Source organism: Macadamia integrifolia, chromosome 13 (genome assembly GCF_013358625.1).
Source record: "Macadamia integrifolia cultivar HAES 741 chromosome 13, SCU_Mint_v3, whole genome shotgun sequence".
NCBI lineage: Eukaryota > Viridiplantae > Streptophyta > Magnoliopsida > Proteales > Proteaceae > Macadamia > Macadamia integrifolia.
Window position 1 is genome coordinate 25,518,510 of NC_056569.1, and position 24,562 is coordinate 25,543,071.

Sequence of the window (24,562 nt, forward strand, 5' to 3'; positions counted from 1 at the left end):
TCCTTTCTTTGTGTACTCTTCTTCTTTTAATCGTAAGAATGATTTCAGTACATTAATGGATGAGTGCTTCGATGTTTCCTGCAATGAGTAGCAGTTCTTGTTGAATACTTGCACTTGCCTATCTATTTGTTTAACTTATTATTATTTTTTTCAAACTCTCAGGTCAGATTGGTATTGTTGATCATGATGTTGTAGAGCTTAATAATCTACACCGGCAGGTATCTGCCTTAAGTATTCATTAAAACTAGCTTAATATGCCTTATTACTCAGCTGATGTTATGATCTGCCCACGACTGCACATTAGGTTTCAGTTCTGGATGCGGTTTTGATAACTCTAACTGAGGCGATTGTGCACAACTGTTGTTATAATTGTTTGGCTCGGTTCTACATTGAACAGATATTTTATTTACACTTCAATTTCCTTTGATAATTTTACTTTACTTTTATGTTTATCATATGTTAAAACGCAAAACCCTGACTTGAATTTGAACCAGAAAAAGAATCAGTGAATTATTCCTTTTAAAAGGAAGCACTCTAGACAAATTAATTGATTCAGTTTTCAGTTGGCATTAAAAAAAAGGGTTTTATTTGAGGGTAGTTTCTTTCCCCCTAATTTCCCTCTTTTTTTCCTTCAAATTGTGAACCAGATCTTTGTTTCTCTTTCCTTGGAGGATATTGTTACGAGTTTGTATATAATTAGTTGATTGATAGGCAAACCAGAATGGTTTGTGGGTCCATCTGGATTTCAAAGCAGTATCTTGTTATAGCTTCATCAAAACTTATGGGAATTGTTGGACATTAACTACTTAGGAATATAAATTGCCCTTGTGAAATATAATTCGAATAGAATTGAATCTCCCTACTTTGGTTGCAAACTTGAATTTGGGTCCCTTAATTCGAGGCTTCCTTATAGGCTGATCCTGATAGTTCTAACCTTATATAGAATTTCTCAGGAAGTGTGAACCATTAGAAATGCTGTTTCTATTCAAATTCCTAATTAGTCAAGTACACCACATGGCGTATATTGTCTTCATTGACTCCAGCATCACTGTGCAGCAATCTAGGAAAGTAAGAAGCATGATCTAAATGTAGTTTAGTAGAGCTTCAGCCTGTTTTTTACCATTATAGATTCTGTGGTGCCAAGTAGGATTGTATATGAATGACTGAATAGTGAATGGTCTCTATTAACTCCAGTTAAGCAAATAGTTATGTTGCACAATAATAAGCATTTACTGCTTTCCTGTTGTGCATTTCTTTCAACAGTACCTATGTAATAACAATCCGGGGTTTACCTAGCATGTAATCTTTGGTGATCCACTAGTTATTCAATCAGTTTCATTCTTGTTAACTGCCACAGCTATGGATTTTGCGTTGTCCTCGTCTGTTTTGAGGTAGCACCAAATGATTGGTACCCTTCTAAATTTCTGAGGGAATTTTGTGTGGTCATCCATTGAAACTGTTCAGCAATATATAGATCAAAAGGTTTTTCAGTGAATATGGTTAACCTTGCACAATTTAGTGAGCATGTTCAAAATGATTTTTTGTTGGAAAAATTTCAAGTAACACCCCTAAATCGAAACCCAACTTGTTGTAATCCCCACTTTTTGGAAAAATATCATGTATGACACCCACTTGCATAACTAAATTACTCTAAGTCCATTCTGTTAGTTGAAACTCATAAAGTGGTGATGTCATGGGGTTAAAACCTCCAAACCAAAGATATGAGTCTTTCGTCTTTGTTGCAAACCCTTGGAGAAAATACGCAGGGATCCGACGAATGTTGAAATCTCTGACGAAGAAGCTCCAACAACCTGCATACTTCGGTAACGACTCTCTCTCTCTCTCTCTCTGTTTGTTTTGCAGAAAGATACTCGTATTTGAAACTGGATCTCTAGTTTGGCATCACAAGTGGCGCTGCTCCTCCTTGAATCCTTGAATTCCATTAAAGAAGGAATGAAGAGGGACATAACAGGGCTAAAACAGGCTTTTCACTTTTTAAAAAAAAAATTATTATTGTTATTTTAAGTTAACACCGTTATTCACATTGGGATCAGTTGATATGTTTTCAAAAGGTGGGGGTTACACCGAATTAGGTTTCGATTTAAGGTTGTACTTGAAATTTTTCCTTTTTTGTTTTATAAGAAGTAATGACCATATGTGTTCCTGACTCATCCATCCTAATTTTAGAACTTAGGAAATCTGTCGAACTATACGGTTGATAGTTTTTGTATGAACATTGAACCATCTTTTCCCCCATTGTATGCATTAATTGCACATTTGTCACATTTTCTTTTGCCCATCCCAAAAGTACCACTTTTATTGGCATTTATTTTTACAACAACTCAACCTTACCCCAACTAAATGGGGTCAGCTACATGAATCTGTGCAAAGACAAAACATAATAGTAAAAGTAAAAGGAAAGGGGCACAAAAATATAAATGCAGTAGAATCTCCCCTAAATGGTGTCAATCACATTGATCATTGCCCTCCAATCAACACTAGTCGAGGTCATACTTGAGACAAGAACTAAACTATGCATGTCTTTCCTAACTACTTCTCCTATGGTCATTTTAGGCCTGCCCCAGTTATTTTAGTTCCTTCAATTTGAATCAGATCACTCATCCTTATTGGTGCATCCCCATGCCACCTCAAATGACTCTCTTGGAGTTTATCATGAATTGGGGCAATTCCCAAATCAGCTCTAATATGGTATTTCCTTATTTTATCCTTCCTAGTTTTGCCGCGCATCCGTCTTAACATCCTTATCTCTGCTACACATAGCTTCTATATATGACGCTTCTTAACTAGCCAACATTATGACGCTTCTTAACTAGCCAACATTCTACCCTATAAATCATTGTTGGTTATAGTGACTGTCCTATAGAATTTTCCTTTAAGCTTTAAAAAAATACGTCGATCACACAACGCTCTGGACACACCTCTTCACTTTATCCATCCCATTTTAATTCTCTGTGAAACATCATTCTCTATATCACCTTTATTTATGATTAGCCCTAGATATTTAAAATAGTCACTTTGCGGTGTCTCTCTTTCCTTAATTTTCACCACTTATAATTGGGAATTTAATTTCTTGCGAAGAACTAAATCTTAGGTTTCGAGCAAACTATCGAAACCTGGCCGAAACCAAGTATTTTTTTGGGTTATTGCTAGAAATTTATGTTGAAATTTGCCAGAATTTGGGCTGTAATCATCAAACCCTAGTGGAAACTACGTATTTTTTTTCCTGAAATTTCTAAAATTTCCCATAAACCAGGTTTCATCTCGGGGTACACTGAAACTATTGAAATTTTAGTTGAGATGTCCGAGATTTTTTTTTGGGTGAATTAATAAATGCATTAAAAGAAGGAGAGGGAAAATATATCCCCTAAGGGAGATTACAACCCTATAAGGGTAACCAAAGTCCAAAAGGATAGCAAACTAGGCTCAGTGGGCTTGAGGAGTGGAAGACATGACACAAATGACATGTCTAAAAGAACATAAGGCCCACAAGGGCACAAACAAGAGCCAGAAGCCCAACAAATTACAATTCAAAAGCCCACCTGGGCTGAACAGGAACCCAGAAGCCCAAGAAGGAGGGGCAAACTAGGAAAATTGGAGGTAGGGTTTTCCACTAAACCCTACCAACAAGTCTCAACACTTAAACTTCCAGCCATCAAGACGTGAATCAGACTTCCGGCAGAGAAGGCAGGCACGGCGGCAGGGTGCGGGCCTTGCAGAGGGCCATTGCCAAGAGAGAATCTGGCCTCACACGGTTTTCACGCTAGTCACCACGTTGTCGTATATATATATATATTTATTTAATTACATCCATATATTTATTGGACAAGAGAGATGTCCGAGATTTAGTTCCATGCTTCCTTGCCCTCCCAAGGTTTTGACACTAGTCACCACGTTGTCATATATATATTTTTAATTACATCCATATATTTATTGGACATCCTTCTCTTCTCTAGTATATGCTAGATTAATTCTCTGGGGACTCTGTCATAGGCTTTTCCAAGTCAATAAAGATCATATTGAGATCCTTTTTGCAAGCTCTAAATCTTTCCATGAGTTTTCTGAGTAAGTAAATAGCTTTCGTCGTGGATCTCCTGGGTATGAAACCAAATCGGTTATCTGAGATAGTAGTTTCTCTTCTCAGGTGGGCCTCAATAACTTTCTTCCACAATTTCATAATATGACTCATTAGGTTTATGCCTCTGTAGTTTTGTCGTGGATCTACCGGGTATGAAACTAAATTGGTTCTTTGAGATAGTAGTTTCTCTTCTCATGTGGGCCTCAATAAATTTCTCCCATAATTTCATAATATGACTCATTAGGTTTATGACTATATAGTTATTTCAATTATGAATATCATCTTTATTTTTGTAGATCGGGATTACAATGCGTCTCCTCCAATCATTTAGTAATTTCCTTCTTCTCATAATTTTTTTAAAAGATTGGTTATCCAAGATACCCTACTGTCCTCAGCTCTTCCACACTTCTATTGGGACTTTATCACAACTTAGTGTCTTGCCTACTTTCATCTTTATTAAGGTTTTTTAACTTTAGTCACTCTAACCTTTTGTATACATCTTTGGTGTGTGGTGTCTTGATTGGTAATGTAGTCTTTCGAGTTCTGGGCTGCTCTTACTCGAAATGTCTCCATTTAGTAGGTTGTAAAAGTATTTTTCCCATATCTTTATAATGTCCTCATTCCTTACTAGCACTTTACCATATTCACTTAATACATCTTTCATGATCGAAATTTCTACTCCTCCTTTCTCTCATTTTAGCTATTTTATAGATAGCGTTTTCTCCTCCCTTTGTGTTCAGCTTAATATAGAGATCCTTATATTTCTTCGTATTTGCTATCCGCACAATCTTCTTAGCTTCGTTTCGAGCAATGTTATACCTCTTTTTATTTTCTACTTCTTTAGTCCTTTGCGATGTCTTAAAACTAGCTTTCTTAGTCTTAATGGCTGCCTGTACCTTGTCATCCCACCACCAAGTCTGCCTAGGGGCCTAACGAATACTGATGTAGGAGCGCTTTGATGGATCGACCCAAACCCGCTCCAGAGCCCAGACCAAGAACCAATTTGGAATCAAAGTTATGGATTTGGGTTCAAGGCTATTACAATCTTTTAGGATTTTATTTTATTTGAGGATATTTATAATCTTTTATTTTTGGTAGTTTCCAGATAGGTAAAGACTTACCAATTTGAGTCCTAGTTTGTTACTAATTCTATTAGTCTAGGTTTTAGGAGATTTTATTTCTATTTCAGTCTTAGACTTTAATTATGAAGCTTTAATTTTAGTTTAGTGTAAATTAGCATGTAAACCAAGTTATAATAAAATCGAAGAATAATGAATTAAATGTCTTGTGGCCAAAGTGTGTGTGGCTGTGCTCTCTCGCCCCCCCTTCTTCTGTGAGATCCCTCCGCCTTCCCTCTCTTATTCTCTCCTGCCCTACAAGACTCCTCTCCCCTTCTCTCTCTGAATCTATGCAATCTCTTTCCCCCCCCCCTCTTTGTGCGGTCTCTCCTTCTCTTCCCTAAGTGACTGTCCTCCTCCTCCTCATTCTTTTCTGATTTTCTTCTCTGTTCCAGCAACCCTATCAGTCCAGCATGAGAGTTGTCGATCTCCTTTGATTTCTCCTCTCTCCTCTCTTTCTTCTTCTTTATCTTCTTCCCTATCTGTGGTTCTATATCCCTGCTACTGTTACTGCTCCCTGCTAACAATACTATTCATCTCAGAAGAAGTCTGCTGAATATTCCTTGATGCCTTCCAGTTGTGGACTGATACTTGAGGGTTTGCTTCTACTCCCAAGGAAGACCTGAACCATAGGGAACTTTGCTTGAAAACTCCTTCCATCTTGAGATGAAAACCAGATTTCAGACCTGAACCTAAGTTCCACTGCCAGATCTGTTTTAGAAGCCCTAGATCTTGCAATCACTAGTTGTTTGACCTTATGGTTGTTTGCAATCAAGAGTTTTGAGTGCAGAATCTCTCCCTGAAGTTTCAGACCCATCTAATCCCTATTGAGGGAGTTCGCTTCACCTGAAGACCCTTTGGACTTCTGCACTGTTCTATCTGATTGGAGGTTGAAGACAACCATCGTAGGTTATCAATAACCCCTTAATTCCTCTTATACCATATTAATGACCCTCTTTTTCTCCCCTTTATTATAGCTTGCCATTGAGTCTTGCCCCTTCCTAGTTTACCCCTAGTGAATGAATCAAAACCCATTTTATACTTCTTTGTCCTTTAATTACCTTTAGTTCCAATTTTGACCTTGAACAAGAAATCAAATTCCCACTTGTGCCCACACTTCTAAACCGACCCATTTAAACATTAGGGATTTCTGGTTATTTACAAAAGTGCTATTCCACCCTTATGAACTTCAATCTAGTTACTGGACTGCCACTCGATTGCAAACATCAATCCATTTACTGTTTTGCCACTTAATCTTAGACTTGAGTTGCTTAAGTTCTTAAGTGGGCCCACAACCATCCAAGTTAGGTCTTCGGGACCCAGCGGCCCCGCATTAAATACCCTTTGATTCCCCTGCAACTTACTTGGCAACCTTCTTAATCCATGTTGTAATCTCGCGCCACATCGTATTGGTGTCTCTCAAAGTTCCTCTTTCCTTGTTTGACCACTTTATCAGTAAATTTATCTAGGGAATCTCTTTTTAATCTCCATCACCTTACATTAGGGCAAATAGGTTTCTCTATTGTATGTTTCTGCGTATATATCCATAATCACTAGTCTACCTTTGGTGGTTAGGCTCTCCTCAGGTATAACCTTATAGTCCTTACAGACAATCTTCCGGCACTTCTAGTTAGGATGAAATCTATTTGGCTGGTATGATGAGTGGGAACTAAATGCTCCTCTCTCTATTCGAAGACAATATTCACAATTGATAAATCAAAGCAACCACAAAGTCTAAAACTGAGGTCCCCTCTTCATTCTTCTCCTCAACTCTGTAGCGTCCATTCACACATTCATAGCCTATATGATAACTCCCAACATGTCCATTCATGTCACCTCTTATGATAATCGTTTCACCTCAAACAAAACCTTACACTAATCGAGTCCTACTTGGGGTGCATAAGAACTAATTCTATTGGCAACCTCTTTCTTCAACACAAGATTGATGGATATAATCTTATCTCCAATTCTTTTAACATCCACCACATCAGTTTTTAAATCTTTGTCCACTACCATGTCCATTCCACTTCTTTCTTTGATCTTCCGAATACTGAAGTTTGAAGTCATCCAATATCTCAGTTTTTTTACCCTCCCATCTAGTCTCTTGAATACATACAATATTAGTTCTTCTCCTCATAACGTCTATCAACTCCATACTCTTACTCGTTAAGGATCCAATGTTCCAGGATGCTAATATAATCCTATGTTGTTGGACTAGATTCTTTACTTGCACTTGCAATTGCTTTGCCTACTTATCACCGCATCATGGGGGATGCCCTAGCAAAAGGACAATAGGGCATGATACTAAGAAATAAAAGTAATAAAAAAACAATAGGATCCATGCAAAAGGTGATTGGTGGAATATATTAAAGATTCCAGCTGCATACCTGACACACCAATTTAAAAAATATAAATAGGTATATAAGTATATAAATATATATACAATAAGATACAATGAAATGGCACCTAATGCATTTCACATGACATGATGCACAGTTGATATGAAACTGAAAAAAGGTGTCACACAACTGCCACACATATAGAATACGTACTCACTTGAACGGCGTTCGATACAATATGTAAGTTCTACTCAAACAGATAGCTGCACCTGGTCTAACATATGCACCTGGCATTTATTTTTGATATTCCTTTATAATTATTCAAGATCTTTATATTGGCATGTTCCAGCTAATATTCGTAATTTGTTGCATAACACCTTTTGTCATTCATGGTTGTGATGTTGAGATCTTATCTGCCGGTTTCCATCTCTGTGGTTCAGATTATACATACTGAAGCATTTATTGGTCAATCAAAAGTTGAATCTGCAGCAGCTGCTTGTCGCGCGTACGCATTATCTTTTGTGCACCATCTGTTATTCTGTCTCCTTTCTTCTCCTGCTTCCCCAGATCTTTTGATATGGTTCATAATTTCAGGATAAATTCCACTGTTCAGATAGAGGAACATAAAGTAGCCTTGCGAACATCTAATGCTTTGGAAATTGTGAGCAAGTATCCTTTGTATAGAAATATGGATGCGATTTAAACTCTGGCAATCGCTCTCCATGTTTGTTTTCTTTTATCTGTTATTATTGTTAAAATATTATTGTTTCCATGACTACTAACATTTTGTAGATACGACATAGTAATAGATGCCACAGACAATGTCCCCAGCAGGTACATGATCAGTGATTGCTGTGTAGTTTTGGGAAAGGTGAGGTAGTTCAGCACAGTGCTGGCATCTTGTATATCATTGTGCTTAAGATGTCCTAGTTCAGCTCATAACTAATATAGAGACTTTGAAACTAACATTGTTTGAAACTTAGGGTCTTCCCAGACTTGATTCGTGTGACATCTTGCTCCTTTGCTAATTTTCTATAATTCTTTCTAAACAGACTTTATTTGAGAGCATGGTTTTAGGTATCGGCCGATATTGTACAAACATCCATTTTTTTGTGTGAAAAAAATGGCTTTTTGATTCAGTATCAGCCCGATACGTATCAGTATTGCCGGCGTCTGATACTGGTTACGATACCGTGAACTACGTCCATGTTTGAGAGGGACCTTGGAGAAACCCAGTGCACTAGGCTCCTGCTATTGCAGGCTCGAGGAGGGCAAGTGTATGCAGGCTTACCCCTGCTTCGTAGGGGTTTCCAAGTTTTGAACCTGTGACCAACATGTTGCAGCAGTGCAACTTAACCGTTGCACCACAGGCTTGCTCACTGTTTGAGAGGGACCTTATGTTCACAAAATTTCAATGTAATTATCTGACCTGTTTTTTTTTTTATTTTTTTTATTCTTGCAGCCTCTTGTATCAGGTGCTGCACTGGGATTAGAAGGGCAGGTAAATTATCAGTAACCTTTTTAGACACCTTGGAGGTCCTTTCCACTATGATTCCTTTCTGTTGAATATTTTACTGAATGTGGTCGATAGTAAGTATTTTTTATCTTGTGGAGAACATAGTTAACAAATGTGGATATGGAAAAAATCGGATTCAGTTTAATTTGGGAATAAACCATTTTGTTTGAAAGTTTGGGACAAAAAAATCAGTCTATTTCTTAAATTTTATTAAAAGTTTGCAAAAAAATTTAATTTTTAAAATCATTTTAAAAAATTTATTGAATTTTTTGAACCGGATTATTCCATCCTCAAATTATTCACGAATTGTACTCAAGGACAGGATTTTAGGGGCCCTATGTTTTTGGGCTGATTTATTTGTGAACTATATGCGGACTCTCAAAGGTTCATATTTTTTATGAATTTTGCAAATTAATTCAGATTCTCTTTATTATTTTGCCAAACTATTCTCGAATTTGTTAACTATGGTTGAGAATCTGAAATTGAATAATGTGATGTTAAATTTTTATTTACATCTTCAATATAGCCTTGGGGATAATTGCTGGTATGAAATTTGTATTACAGCTCACTGTTTACAATCACAATGGAGGTCCATGCTATCGATGCCTATTTCCGACACCACCACCTACAACAGCATGTCAAAGTTGTTCAGACAATGGAGTTTTAGGAGTAGGTAAGTATCAATTTAGTTGTGTTATGGGCCTTCAATTTTGTATTACCATCTTAATCACCGAGGTATGAAATTGCTAGATGTTCTCAAGGTCAGTCTTCTATTTATTTTAGAAACCATTTTGTAGAAAAGTAATCCTATTGGGATTCCTTTCTCCTTGCTTTACAACAATCTAGGTGCTTCAAGAATTCGGTTGGGCATATATGAAAATGTAGCCGACATTGTCGATGAATGGAGGAGAAGTATTGTGGTACTGAGTTATAAAAATTAATGGTGATATTCAAAGTTGTAATAAATATAAATAAAACTTATGAATCGTACTACAAAATTATGGGAGAGTAGTTGAAACCCACCTGAGATAAGAAACTAATATTTCAATAACCAATTTTCTTTTATGCCTGGAAGATCAACCACAAAACTATTTATTTTGTTAGGGGACTAATGAAAAGACTTAGAGAATGTAAGAAGGATCTCCATATGGTCTTTGATGACTTGGAAAAAGCTTATAATAAAGTCCCTAGAGAGATAATTTGACAAGTATTAGAATATAAAAGTGTTTCGATTAAATATGTGGACATAGTTAAAGATATGTATAATGGTGTGGTGACTAGTGTAAAAACTGTGGATTGTAGGGCAATGAATTCCCAGCAACAAACAACAACTTAGCCTTTGACAAACTAAATGGGGTTGGGTACATGGATCCGAACATACTAGGTGGCGAAGAGCAACATCGAGGCGCCAAACCTTCCCGTCGATGTGAACTCTTGGGGAAAGGAGAGGGTAAAATAAAAAAATAAAAAAAGAAAGTGAAAAATAAGCAAAGGAAAATAAAGGGAAGCATGAAGCAACACCACAGGAAACATCCCACCTACAAGCAATCGGCTGCATGGGTGGATTGATAGTTCTAGAAGTCCCATAAGACTGATTCACCCCAAGTCCTAATAGAATTGGAGATTTCAGAGTCCTGTTATCCTGTAGATCATCCAGGTCGTAGGGATTTCCGACTGAGGAGAATAACATAATCTAATCTTTAAACTAATCCATCAATTATATGCTGACATTGGACAATAATGCAGGAGCAATGGAGCATTTCCATTAGTTGACGTGAACTCGTTTGGGAATCCGGATGGGGACCAGTAGGATATTTTAGTTTATTTTATTATTTGGGTTTATTTTGTAATTTTGTAATTTTAGTTTTAATAGCTTAATTAGTGGTAGAGTCCATTTAAGATTTTATTTCAATCTTACAAGTCCTAAGTTAGAGTCAAGGTTTAATTTCAATTGAGATTAAGATTTAGAGTTATTACCTTTATAAATTTGATTTTACCCAACGATTGGGATTAGTTTGAGAATGAATTGAATATTAAATTTTGGTTTGATAGCCGTGTGGCTATGTTGTGTGATCCTCCTCCCTCCCCTTTTTCTTCTATGCGATCTCTCTCCTTCTCTGCTTCTTCCTTCTTCTCTTTACTTTCTTTACTTTCTTACTTTCTTACTTATTTTGCTATGTTCTCGGCTGTCTTGGTGTAACTCTAGTTCAACTAGTATTACATCGAACTCCATCAGTTCTTCATTGTTCAGCCCATCACTCCAGGACTTTGATTATTGCTTCTAAGCATAGTTGTCACGGCGTCAAATCGATCCAAGGTGGTGGAGGGTTGGCTAATCGATTTGGCGATGAATCGCCCGTTATGGCGTTGCCATGGCGGGCAAATCGCCCATATGTCATTTTTTATTTACCCTATTTTCTAAAGTTATTTACTATGCTATTTTTTTATTTCCCCTATTTTCTAAAGTTATTTAGCATGCTACAAGCCTACAATATATACCCTATAACATATAAAACCAAAATTAAGCAACATCAAATCATCAAAATCAACATAGCCCTATCAAAATCACCCTGCATTTTACAAAAAATCGACCGCCTAGTGAATCAGGCATACCTGGTGTTCATGGCGGTGCCATAGCGACGCCTATCAGCCAATGGCGACCGCCATTTGTGAGTCACGTAAATCGTAGCACTGCCATTAACTTCATTTTCAGTCAGGATGCCAAATCGCCGCCTTGGCGACGCCATGACAACTATGCTTCTAGGCGACCCACCCTATAACGCCCTAAGCTGAAATGCAGCAGTGACAATTGCCTCACTCCAATACTGGGGAGGAACATGCATCTCAAACATAAGAGAGTATGCTACTTCATAAAGGTGGCGATTCTTCCGCTTAGCAACCCCATTTTGAGCCGGAGTATCCACACAACTAGTCTAATGGATCGTCCCATGATCGGAAAGGTAAACTTGAAAGGACCCTTCAAAGTATTCACGGCCATTGTTGCTTCGAAGGATCATAGCGGTAGCACCGAACTGAGTCTGAACCATGCGGTAAAACTGCTGAAAGCAACAAAAGGTCTCGTCCTTGGTTTGCATCATATAAACCCAAGTCGTCTAAGAATGACAATCAATAAAAGAGACAAACCACCGATAACCATTGACAGATATAGCGGGATGGACCCCAAATATCAGAATGTATCAATGTAAAAGGGGTGGAACTTTTATTTTCAGAAATATAATTAAGTGATTCGAGTTTGTTTGGCCAAAACACATGCCTCACAAAAAAAATTGACTCGAATTACAATTTTTAAAGGAAAAACTCTAGCTAAAGTTCCCCAAAGGGGGATGTCCCAACCGACGATGTGACTGCAGTAACTCAGAGATGGGAGGTGACGCAGAAGATATTTGAAGAGCTTGACCAGAGACCAATGTTGAGTTTTCATCAAGTAGACACAGACCACCACGTACCCTACCAGAGCTAATCGTTGCCCCTGTCACCAGATCCTGAAAAACACAATGAGATGGGAAAAATGTGACATTGCAATTAAGACTGGAAGTAAGACTACTAATGGACAAAAGGTTAGTAGCAAAAGAAGGAACATGCAATACAGTAGAAAGGGATAAAGAAGGAGTACAACTAACATAGTCCTTTCCCATAATAGTGGAATAAGTCCCATTAGCCAACTTGACTTTACCATTACCAGGGCAGGTAGTGTACTGTGAGAAAAGAGGCAAGCGGCCTGTCATATGATCAGAATCCCTAGAGTCTTTAATCCAAGGGGTAGAAGGGACAGACATAGTATGGCCACAAAAAGAGATACCTGACCCAGAAGGGGTGGAATGAGCGGAGCTCGTAGTGGTAGGTGCAGGAGAGTCTGGACGTGTCAATAGGAGTCGGAGGGCAGTAAGCTCGTCAGATGATAGCGAGGCTACTGAGGAGCTAAGAGCAGAGTCAGAGTTAGGGCTCTCAGTATGGTTGGCCTGCCTAGAAGTACCGGCATGACCCTTCTCGCCCTTTTCCAGATGTATCAACAGGACGGCCATGAAGCTTCCAGCAGTGCTCCTTGGTGTGATGCTCCTTCCCACAATAATCACACTTCACTGAAGTCTTGGTAAAGGAGTAGAGGAGCCACCAGACTGTGGGGTTGCACTAAGGGACTGAGTGCTCGAAACAAGTGCAGATCTCTCAGTAGGAGTGGTGGCTTGCTGTGGAAGCATAGTGTTACATCAGCTGTCCTTAAGTTGGATCATGGCATAGGCTTGATCCAAAGTAGGAAAGGTGTCACGACTCAAAACCTGGGACCGTAGCTGGTCAAATTCCACATTCATACCTGTCAGAAAGTCGTAGACCTTGATCTTGTCCTCTAGCTTATGAAACTTGGTGACATCTTCAGGGGTGGAAGGAGTATACTCCTCATAGAAATCCAACTCGGTCCATAGTGTCCGCAACTCATAATAGTACTGTGACAGAGTGAGCCCTCTCTGCCTCAGATCACGAACCTTCTGGAAAAGCTCAAAGACCTATGCATTATTCCATGCATGGATTCCAGATCTTCACAGCGGAGTCAAGGAGGAGATAGCTACGTGAAAGCTGTGGTAACATGGAGTTGACAAGGAAGGCCATAACCAGAGAGTTGGCACACTCCCACTTGTCAATCTCAGTACCGGTGGTCGGACGCTTCGTGGTTCCAGTGAGGTAACCCGTAATAGCCACGGGATTTGATGGAGATGCAGACCGAGCGTGACCACATAAGGTAGCTTGTGCCATCAAGCTTGATAGCACAAGGAAGAAAGGTAGGAAGAGCTGTGGTGTCTCCGCTAGTAGAAGCAGATGAGCTGGTACAAATGGTTGCTACTAAAGGGGCTGTGCAAATAGAAGAGACTAGCCGGAGATAGAGACCTTAATCGAAAAAGTGGTTGGTATATACCACTACAAGGATAAGAGGCACCAATCGCAACAAACATCAAGACGATCGGAGCATTGAGCGTGGAAAAGCATCCCGACAATGAAAAAACGTTCTCAGGGAGAAAACCCTGAAAAAGTGATAAAAAAAGTTTCTGGGTCTCTCAGATCATTGTAAGTCTGAGAGTCCAGGGGAAGGATGGATGGAGGCTAGAAACCCTCTTGGTGGTTTAAGAAGCTCCCATCATGGGAGAAAAGCAGATGAAGAGAGATGGAGGGAGGCGCAGATGAAGGAGGCATTGGGAGAGAGAGAGAGAAATGAGAAAGAGAGATGGAGGGAGAAGAGGGAGAGCCCTTATGGTTTTGAATCCTATGGCTCTGATACAAGGATTAAAGTATCGGTATCGATCGCCAATATGACGCTAGCCTTTTTTATTTATAACAATGGAGAGAAGGTTCTAGAGAATTACAAAGACCATTAAACCCCTTAGGGTCCGTTTGGTAACTGACACTTTCCCTAAAATCCATTATTGCAACAGTGTAAAATAGGATGAGGTTATATGTTTTATTCAATAGGGTAAAATTGTCATTTCAAAACCTCACTTAACAAAGATTGATGGAGGGTGCGCTGTAAATTTCTGTAAAATGAAATATTATAAGGTTGTCCTCCTCGCCCCTTATTGACCACCAAATGCCACAATTGCCATGTTAAGTTCTTGTGTTAGGTTTGAGACAGTGGTGTACGATGATATAACCTACTTCAACAGTGCAAAGCTTATGTCATTTTTTGTCTCCAGTCTGAGCTGGCAAACCGATTGGACTAGAACTACTTGCTCCTTTGGCATATTGATCATCATTCCTGGTTTTAGGGTTCCATTCTTGAAAACAAATTATGTAGATCTGGTATAGTTAAATGGTTGAAGTTACATTTCTTGAAACAAAGAAATGAATTTCTTATATCATCCTCGAAAAAAAAAAAAAATTCCCATAAGAGGCCTCTTGTCAATGATAAACTTTTAAATCAGTTTTGCACCCAGTATGACACCATGCTCATCAATTTTGGATATTATATCTTCTTGGTATCCTTCCAAATTTGATTTTGTTTAGTACAAGGTAGCTTTGCTGGTACCCTTTGCATTGCTGTAGAGGTCTGGGATGGGGTCCTGTCTTCACTCTTCACTGGCTTGCCAAGTAGTGGCTGCTTACCCAAGCATTATATTGATATTAGTATTTTATGCCTTTTAAGAAATTTGTTTCATTTTTCTAGTCCCAGGTTTTATTGGTTGCCTCCAAGCCCTTGAAGCTATAAAGGTTGCAACAGCTATTGGTGAACCCCTCTCAGGACGAATGCTTCTTTTTGATGCCTTATCAGCACGGATTCGTATTGTATGTTTTCCTTACTCTTCCTGTCATTTTCCCCTGATATTTAAATTCTTGCTTACTGCAGATAATTCACTTATGTATGTCAATCATTCTCAACATTTTATGACATATTTTTGTTTTAAACAGATAAAGTTTTTGTTGCAGGAAGTTTCTACTTCATGCATGATGAAATTGTTAATATGTGTCGAAATTCTTTGCCTGTAGAGTGGGCAATCTTATGTAAAGACAATGCATAACAAGTAACAACTACATCTGTCTTCAGATTTCATGGGAGCAAGACCCCGTGACAATATAGCCTTAGTTGCCTTTGGTTAAGCTTACAATGTGGCTTGGCCAGCACTAATAGGGTTGGTGGGCCCATACTTGATAAAGTCACCATCATATTCATGAAGGTTCTGTCCCGTACGCTCGAACCCTTAAACCTGTTAATGGGCCTTGCCAAACAGGCCGCTGCTCTAAGCAGTAAACATCAACCTTTTACTACTAAGTAGAATATAATAAACTAGGATACTCTTTTGCATTGCTGGGGTTGGTCATGTTTTTTTATTATCATCTTTAGGACTTATGCAAGGGCCTTGCTCTGGCAATCATTAACCTCCTTGGAAATAAAAATTTGATGTATAAATAAAAGGATTCTGTGATCTAATCAGTGTATAAAAACCTGGGATCAGGATGCAGATCGGAATCGGACAGAATTGGTAGGAAGCAGCTTGAAAACACCCTAACCCTCGTTTCTGTACAAAATTGGCCTGAGCCAAATCTGCCGGACCAATCCATTTTTTTAAACCCTGGATCCAATTTATTAACACCAACATTGGATGTTAACTTATCTCCTCTACCCTCTCCCAAGAAAAAGGGGGTGAGGGTGGATTAAAGATCGTCTCACATTGCTATATATTGTCCGCTCTTCATTATAATTTAATTGTAAAGCCCTACAAATTTTGATACCTGACATTTTTATTTTTATTTATTTTTTAGGTGAAAATAAGAGGAAGATGTTTGGAATGTGAAGCTTGTGGAGATAATGCGGTATTCACACAGCAGCTATTTCATGATTTTGACTACGAGAAGTTTACCCAGTCTCCGCAAACTCTGGTATTTCTTCTCTCTCCTAATATCTTTTTATCATCTATTAGCAACTGTTAACTGTTATTGGATTGCTTGCAATCACTATGTGTTTCCAATTGGATGTTTATCAGATTACAAGTGAGCTTCTTTGTTGCATATAATTGGTTTGTTCATATACACGAAACAAAATTGCCCCATGATTTCGTTATGAATCAGGATATATATATATATATATATATTAATAGGTGTGCAAACTAGAACTATGAAGTTAATATTTTTTTTATTGATACTGGAACTATGGAAGGTGAACTTCGATTTTTCCAAGTTATTGTAGCACAAGTCATACTGTTAATTACAAAAAATTTAGTCACACTTTCAAGTAGTCAATATGTAAGGCCTTTTGTTGAACTCTGGCAGCTTCCTCTTCCCCCTTGCTGCAGTTGCTGTGTGTATGCAGTCATTTCTATATGTTGTGTTTAGTTAAAATGTAAATGCTTACTCTTCAGAAAATCCACGATATGGTTTCTTAAATAATACTGAGTCAATATCCATATACCTGCATTGATTTTTTTTTTTTTTGGTGAATAAAGATAGCATTATGAAAGAAGAGAAGATAGGGGCCCCCAAAAGGAGGGGGAGAAGCAAATGACATTCAAGGCCCTACCTTTACAGAGTAGAGGAGGCTAAGGAACAGTAGCTACTGTTTGTTAATGGATTCATGGATTGTCTCTGTCAATTGTGATGAATAATATTTCTTATGTTTAAAGTTTAAAATTTTGGAATAAGAAATATGTAAAGTTACCAATCATAAACATTGTATGATTTATGTTAACCTGTGGCATCAACAAGACAATCAATTGAAACCATTGCGTAGATGTGGACTCACGACCTGACAGGTTAGACTTGGAAATTTTGAATGGTGAAGTTGAATATGGATGTTACTGGTCCTTTGCAGGGGGAAAAAGAAAACATTCATTTGCTTAGTGGTTATCTCACATTTTCAAATATTCTTTCTTAATCACTCTGAACTTTGTTACCTATGAGTGCCTGAAGAATAGAGGTTATTTACTTAAATGTAAAAGTATCCGTTAGGAGCCATTTCATTTGTTCATGTATAATTTGTAGATTCTTGATGTCTTTCTATTGCATTCACATGTAGTGTTTGCCTTGGTAAAAGTGTCCAGGTTCCTCGATGACCGTGACAGCCTCTGCAAATAGCATAGGGGTACAAGTGTACCATGGTTCAAAACTCACTGAAATTTTGGATATATAGCTTCTTCTTTTTCACTGAAAACAAATTATAGGCATAACACGAAACAAACACAATTTCGGTCCAAAAATGCACTATTTCGTCGAAATTTCAGTCATTTTGCTAATTTTAGTCATTTCAGCTATTAGCCCCCCAAAATGGCCAACCAAAAAACATGAAAAAATACACTGTTTTGGCGAAATTTTGTTAGTTTTTGGATTACCAAGATGGCGTAAGGAAATGAGTTTTGAACCTTGGGTATAACCATGTGACAATGTTAATCCTTAATCCGCATAATGACATAACCAAAGAAATCCGTAACTTAAAGTTGCAACTTAAAAATGAAATGGGGGAAAAAAAGACCACTCTATGTATCATGCTTTCCAAATTTGACAAGCTAGAGTCTAGAACTCAGCTTAATGGTTTCCTTGCTAGCACTGTTCTCTAGTGTGATGCATCCTTGTCTTGGGGCAATCTGATGTTTGCTGGTCCATTTTCATCAAATTTAAGCAGTGACTTGTGCCTGCTAGATAGTTCTTACATTCTAGTCCTAAGAGTATATTATCTAATATATATTAGGGAAATTTACAGCGCCACCCCCTAGAGAATGCCACTATTAGGGAGACACCCCCTGCATAATTCCAATTACGCTCACACCCTTATTGTTGCCTCTATTACGGAATATACCTTAAATGCTAACATCAGCTGGAATGGTTTTTTTCTAAATACTAAAATACTCTTCTAAAAAGTGAAGTACTTAGTATACCCTCTCTTAACCCCCTGTTGCTGCCGGATCCTCGTAGGAGGCTATGCGTCAGACCTGCAAGGCCACAAAAAGTAGAGGCACGGAGTTAGCTCCAGGATTAGTCTTCTGATGCTCAAGTTAGAGACTCGTGCAACAGTATTCAGAGAGTAATGGTGAGTCAATGAGCTTCCCTTGTGCTTTTTTCCTTCATAGAGCCAATAGGCCCCATGGCCACACATCTTGAAAAGTAAGAAAATTAGTGTAAATCAAATACCGATGCACTTAAGAGGAGTTGATCAAGTGACCAACCCTCAGGTAGTAACTCCACTTAGCACTGCAAACTGCCAGGCCAAAACTCAGTTGTGCAATTTGATCTAGATTCTAGTAGATTCCTACAATTGTTTATGAATAATCCTGATTTCATGTATGATTTTCATTCTTATAATCAATCGTAGAGTCCTACCAAGAGATGTCCCTCGCTTCTGACAGGCTTGGAGCTATTTTGGAGGACTCCATCCTTCACGTCCGTTTCCCTCTATGGGGAATATCCTTGTTTTAGGAATTATCCCTTAGGTGGGAGGGTCCTCTTATGACTCTACTACTAAAGAGGGGATCATTGTATTTATGCTGGCCATGATCTAAGTGCTTAAGTTGTGGTAAGTTGCCACATGTCCGAGTCACGTAAGGCGACTAATTTGTGTGTATCAGAAGCCCCCTTCCTCTGAAGGACTTTAGGGGAAGTAACACTTCTCTCTATTTTCTCCCCCACCCCCTTTTTTTTTTTTTTTTACCTTCGGCCCTTTTTATTCGGCTTCTTCCCTCGGCCTTGGTTTGAGCTCCCAATCAAGGAAGGACCCTTCGGTTAGGTCTGCTCGGCCTTGGCCTGAGCTCCCAAACGTGGGAGGACCCTTCAGTTAGGTCTGCTCGGCCTTGGCTTGAGCTCCCAACCGAGGGAGGACCCTTCGGTCAAGTCCGTTGGGCCTTGGCCTGAGCTCCCAACCAAGGGGGGACCCTTCGGTCAGGTCCCCTCGGCCTTGGCCTGAGCCCCAACCAAGGGTGCATCCTTCTGTCAGCTTGTTGCCCGTGCACCAAACTCGAGCGAGCCTCGGCAATCACCCCTGATGACATGGCATAGTCATTAATGCTCGGATAGTCGAACCGTGTTTCTTCACTTTATAAGGGGTGGTCCCCATTTGTTTGTTGGTCACTTCTTTTTTCTCCTTCGCAGAGCTTACCTTCGGTCTTTCAGTCTCCCTTTCTCTCGTCGTTCGGTTTCTTCGATATTTTCATAAGTATACGATGTCTAGTTCTTTCGGGTACAGTCGTTCGTCCTCAGAGGGGACGGTGTCAAACTGAAGGGGCCGTGGTTCCAGGGGGCATCCGGGGAATGTCTTCAGACTCTTCCCTGGATTCCCCCTCTTCCCGCGATTCCTTGTTTGTAGCCACACCTCGGGGGTCCGTGGGTGGATCGAACGGTGAGGAGTTTAGGGAGAGGGTGTTTAAGTCTTGAGCCAAGACCCAGGATGCCTTAGAGGTAGAGGCTCGGAAGATTGTGTCCACCATGGACAAGCCCGAGGTCGAGGAGCTCAAGGCTTCTTGTAGTATTCCGAATGCGTTTGTGCTCCGAGCCCTGAAGCCGATAGATAGGGCCAGTTATAGGAACCCTGGGGAGCTGTGCCTGTACAAGGAAGCTTTCAAAGCTGGCCTTCAACTCCCCTTCCACCCTTTTTTTGCCCAAGTGTTTCGGCACTACGGGATCTGTCCAACCCAGTTAAGTCCGAATGGGTGGCGGCGGATACTAAATTTCATCATCTCTCGGCGCCAAAGGCCACTCTCCCTTCCCCTTTTCATCAAATGCTTCCTCCTTCACGCCAGCAAAGGGGTTTCGGGCTGGTACTATTTCAGCCCTCGGAAGGATCTCCGACTACTGAACGGTTACCCTTCGATGATCCATAGTTGGAAGGAAAAGTTTTTCTTCGTGAGATCGTTGGAGGGGGTGCCCTTCGGTACCATCTAGGATATCCCCGACCTAAGGACAGTGAACTCTGCACCTGCCCTCTTTAGGACAGACGCAGAGTCGATGGCGATGGCGATTGCAATGGCGATTGAGAAGCACAAAGATACGTGTCCTTCGGTTAAGTCCGATAGTCTCAAATTGGACGTCGTGTTCAGATTCGGGCTTAGCCCGGGTGAGTCCCAGGTCTGCCCAAGTTTGCTTTGAATTAGGCCTTCGGCCTTCGTACTAATTATATGTATTTTTCCTTGATGCAGTACAACTTTCAAGGGCTAAGGTATGGGTTGTTGCTGTCGAAAGGCCGGCGAAGGCCAAGCAGGATCGGCTTCAGAGGCAGTAGGAGGAGAGGGAGAAGGAGAAGGAGAAGGAGAAGGGGAAGGCTTCGGCCTCTGAACCCTATGCCAGCAAGAAGAGGGCTAGGGTGGAGGACCTGACCTTGGAGGCTATTCAGGCGCTTGTTGCTCCTAGGCGAGTGCCTATCCCGTCTGAGGTCCCAGCCGAAGATGACTTCTAAAGCCCAGGTGTTCCTCAGAGCCAAACCCAAGCTTGCTTCATCCCGGGGTGGTCTGTCAAGGAGGATGACACCTTTACCATCAGGCATGTCTCCCGAGAGCTCGTGCAGAAGGGCAGGCTTCCGAGGGATATCGCCGAGGCTCAGGAGCAGAGTACTTTGGCAATGATCACCGACACTTGCATCTTCTTGGTGGGGTTAAGCCATCGTCCTTAGCTTTTGTTCCTTCTTTATTACGTATTTTTCAAAAATAGCTAAGTGTTGGTTCGTCTCGCAGACTAACAACCAAGCGCCTAGCTCACCATAAGGGCTGAGGCTTTGGCCCGAAGCCTCGAGAAATCCGAACACGGACGATCCGCCCTCGACAAAGAGCGAACCGTTCTGCTCGAGAGGGTGGAGCATCTAGTGGTCGAGTGCGACCAAGCCTGCCAAGAGTACGAACGCCAACTCTCGGAGTTGAAGGAGCAATTATCCAAGAGGCTTCGAGAGGCTGAGAAGATGGGGGTCAGGAAGTACAAGGCCTCGGATGCCTTTAGGAGGACAGTGACTCACGCAGTGGCCCCGGGATACACCATGGGTGCTATCGAGGTCCGAGACTGGATCCTTGAACACCAACCTAGGTTTTGCTTCGAGGGGAGCGGCCTCATCTTTGAGGATGAGGAAGGCGAGGCAGCTCCTGTCGACACCGAGGTGGCCGAGACCAGAGAAGGTAGTAAGGACTACGGCGTTTAGCAAACCTGTGAGATTCCTCTTACTCCCCACCACGATGGTTCCGATCGAGATGTCCCTCTTCGCACAGATGATGAGGTCCTTCCGTTGACAGATTCCTAATGAAGATTTTCTTTTGGCCTTTAGGCCTATTTGATGTATCTTTGGCCTTCGGGCCCCTTTTGATGTAACTTTGGCCTTCGGGCCCTTTTAGTATAACTTTGGCCTTTGGGCCCTTTTAATGTAACTTTTGGCCTTCGGGCCTTTCTAATGAATGAACTCTTTAGCTTCTTATGTTTCTTGCTGTGTTCTCTTCTCTTTCTTTTTTTTTCCAAACCCAATTTCTGATTTTGAGTCCGAAGGATGGCAGGTATTCTCTTGGCCCGATGGTTGGAGCTTGAAGGCTAGGACTACTTGTGTTTTTCACAAGTGTGATGTACGTCATGACCCGACGATCGAAGTATACCACCTGACCGAGATCCGAAGGCCAATGTTTGTCCGAAGTTCAACACTTGTGTAATACTTGTATTTTCCTAGTGTGTCTCGGCCCCAACAACAAGAACTTCCTACCTGACCGAAAGCTGAAGAATAATGCCTAAGATTGCTGGCAGCCTTTTTTGTCCATGGCTTCACCCCCTTCAGTTGTCTTTGGATCTGCTCGGCCTTAGCTCCCAACCGAAGGAGGGCCCTTCAGTTAGGTCTGCTTAGCCTTGGCTTGAGCCCCCAACCGAGGGAGAATCCTTCGGTCAAGTCTGCTCGGCCTTGGCCTAAGCCCCTAACTGAGGGAGGACCCTTCGGTTAGGTCTGCTCGGCTTTGGCCTGAGTTCCCAACCGAGGTAGGTGATTTTATATTATTTATTTATTTTTTTTATTTTTTAATGTAACTATTTGAGACTAACCAATCTGTTGTGAACCAGCTTTTTATAAAAATCCGAACTACAAAGGGAGATTGACAAGTGCTGAAAAGAAATCAAGGAATGGTTGAAAATTGAAACTAAGCTTGCATGCTATTACTACTATTGATAGAATTTCCTTAGATTCTTCGAGTTCCATGATCGGGGTACCCTTTCTCCTCCCGTAGTCTCCAGGTGATAGGAGCCTGGTCGTATTACCCTGGTGACACTGTAGGGTCCTTCCCGATTGGGTGCCAATTTTCCCTGATGCCTTGGATCCGATACTTTTGTTCTTTTTAGTACGAGGTCTCCAACTCTGAACTCGTTTCTTCGGACCTTAGAATTGTAGTGCCTTGCTACCTTTTGCTGGTAAGCTGCAATTTTTTCATGCGAGTTTTCCCGTGCTTCATATAGGAGTTCCAAGTTAGCCCGGAGGCCCTCGTTATTTTTGCCTTCTTCATAGTATTGGACCCTGTGGGTTATGGCTCTAATCTCGACTAGTAGTACAACTTCTGTGCCGTAGGTTAAGGCGAAGGGGGTTTCTCCTGTTGCTGACCTTTCTGTTGTTCGGTAAGCCCAAAGAATGCTATGCAATTCATCTGCCCATAGCCCTTTGGCATCATCCTGCCGCTTTATTCCTTGTAGCAGTGTATGATTTGTTACCTCTGTTAACCCATTGGTCGGGAGGTATCCGACTGAAGTCTTTCTGTGCTCAATATTGAGGGCTTTGCAAAACGATCCGAAGGTTGGGTTCGCGAATTGAGTTCCGTTGTCAGTTAATACCACTCTGGGTATTCCGAACCGATAGACCACTGCCTTTTGGAAAGTCTCGAATGTTCCTCTCCGTTATGGTTGTTAGTGCTTCGGCCTCTACCCATTTCATAAAGTAGTCAACTGTTATTACCACGAACTTCCTCTGCTGTGTTGCCAGTGGGAATGGTCCGAAGATGTCAATTCCTCACATAGCGAAGGGTACTGCGCTCGATAGGGACGACAACTCTGTGGCATGTTGTCGGGGAATTGGTGCAAACATTTGGCACTTCAGGCACTTCCTGACGAATTCTTCTGCATCTTTCTTCATTGTTGGCTAGAAGAGCCCTTACCAAGCATTTTATGGGCTAAGGCTCTTGCACCTAGGTGCTGACCACATATCCCTTCATGTACCTGTCTGAGAGCATATTCGGCATCGATCGGGTTTAGGCACTTGAGGTAGGGCATCATGAACCCTATCTTATATAGTGTTTCGCCATTTAGCAAGAAGTGTGCCAATCTGATCCGTACTTTTCTTGCCTCATCTCTGTCTTCAGGAAGTGATCCTTCTCTCAGATATCTTGCTATGGGGTCCATCCAGCATGGGTTTCCTTCTATTGGTAGCATCTCTTGGCAATCTTTGGTGCTCCGCTGAGGTAGCACCTCGAAGTACACTGAGTGTCCCAATTCTATGAAGTCCCAAGTTGCTAGTTGCGACAGTGCATCTGCATTAGTGTTCTCTGCTCGTGGTATTTGCTTCACCTCGAATTCTTTAAAGGCAGGCACTTTTTCTCACACCTTTAAATATTTTGACATCCTTGGCTATTTTGCCTCATAATCGCCACTCACTTGTCGCACTATAAGCTGCGAGTCACTGTGCACTAGTAGCCTCTGTACCATCAGGCTTCATGTTAGATTTATTCCGGCTATCAGTGCTTCGTATTCGGCCTCATTATTGGATGCATTGAAGTCGAACCTTAAGGCATACTCGACTTTGAATCCTTCGGGACTAATGAGTATGATCCCTGCCCCACTTCCTGAGCTATTAGAAGCGCCATCGACGTACAGTATCCATGCCCTGTCCTCTTCGTCCTCGGTTGGTTCTTGTGTGTCATCCAGGAATGTGGTTTCAGCTATTAAATCAGCCAGGGCCTGGGCCTGGGCCTGGGCCTTTATAGCGGTTCTTGGCTTGTATTGGATGTCGAACTCCCCCAATTCTATGGCCCAATTTAACAGTCTGCTAGACATATCCGGCTTCTGCAGTATTTTA

The 24,562-nt window shown here is 40.8% G+C and overlaps 1 protein-coding gene across 1 annotated transcript in view; it reads left to right on the top strand.

Moving 5' to 3' along the window:
* The window catches only part of LOC122058932 (adenylyltransferase and sulfurtransferase MOCS3), a 32,343-nt gene that overhangs the window by 2,006 nt on the left and 5,775 nt on the right, over positions 1–24,562 (top strand). The window contains exons 3-10 of the mRNA XM_042621646.1: positions 163–218; positions 7,994–8,058; positions 8,148–8,222; positions 8,346–8,424; positions 9,016–9,054; positions 9,634–9,742; positions 15,239–15,357; positions 16,333–16,449. Of these exons, the coding sequence (XP_042477580.1) occupies positions 163–218; positions 7,994–8,058; positions 8,148–8,222; positions 8,346–8,424; positions 9,016–9,054; positions 9,634–9,742; positions 15,239–15,357; positions 16,333–16,449 (659 nt within the window). The remainder of the gene's footprint in view (positions 1–162; positions 219–7,993; positions 8,059–8,147; positions 8,223–8,345; positions 8,425–9,015; positions 9,055–9,633; positions 9,743–15,238; positions 15,358–16,332; positions 16,450–24,562) is intronic.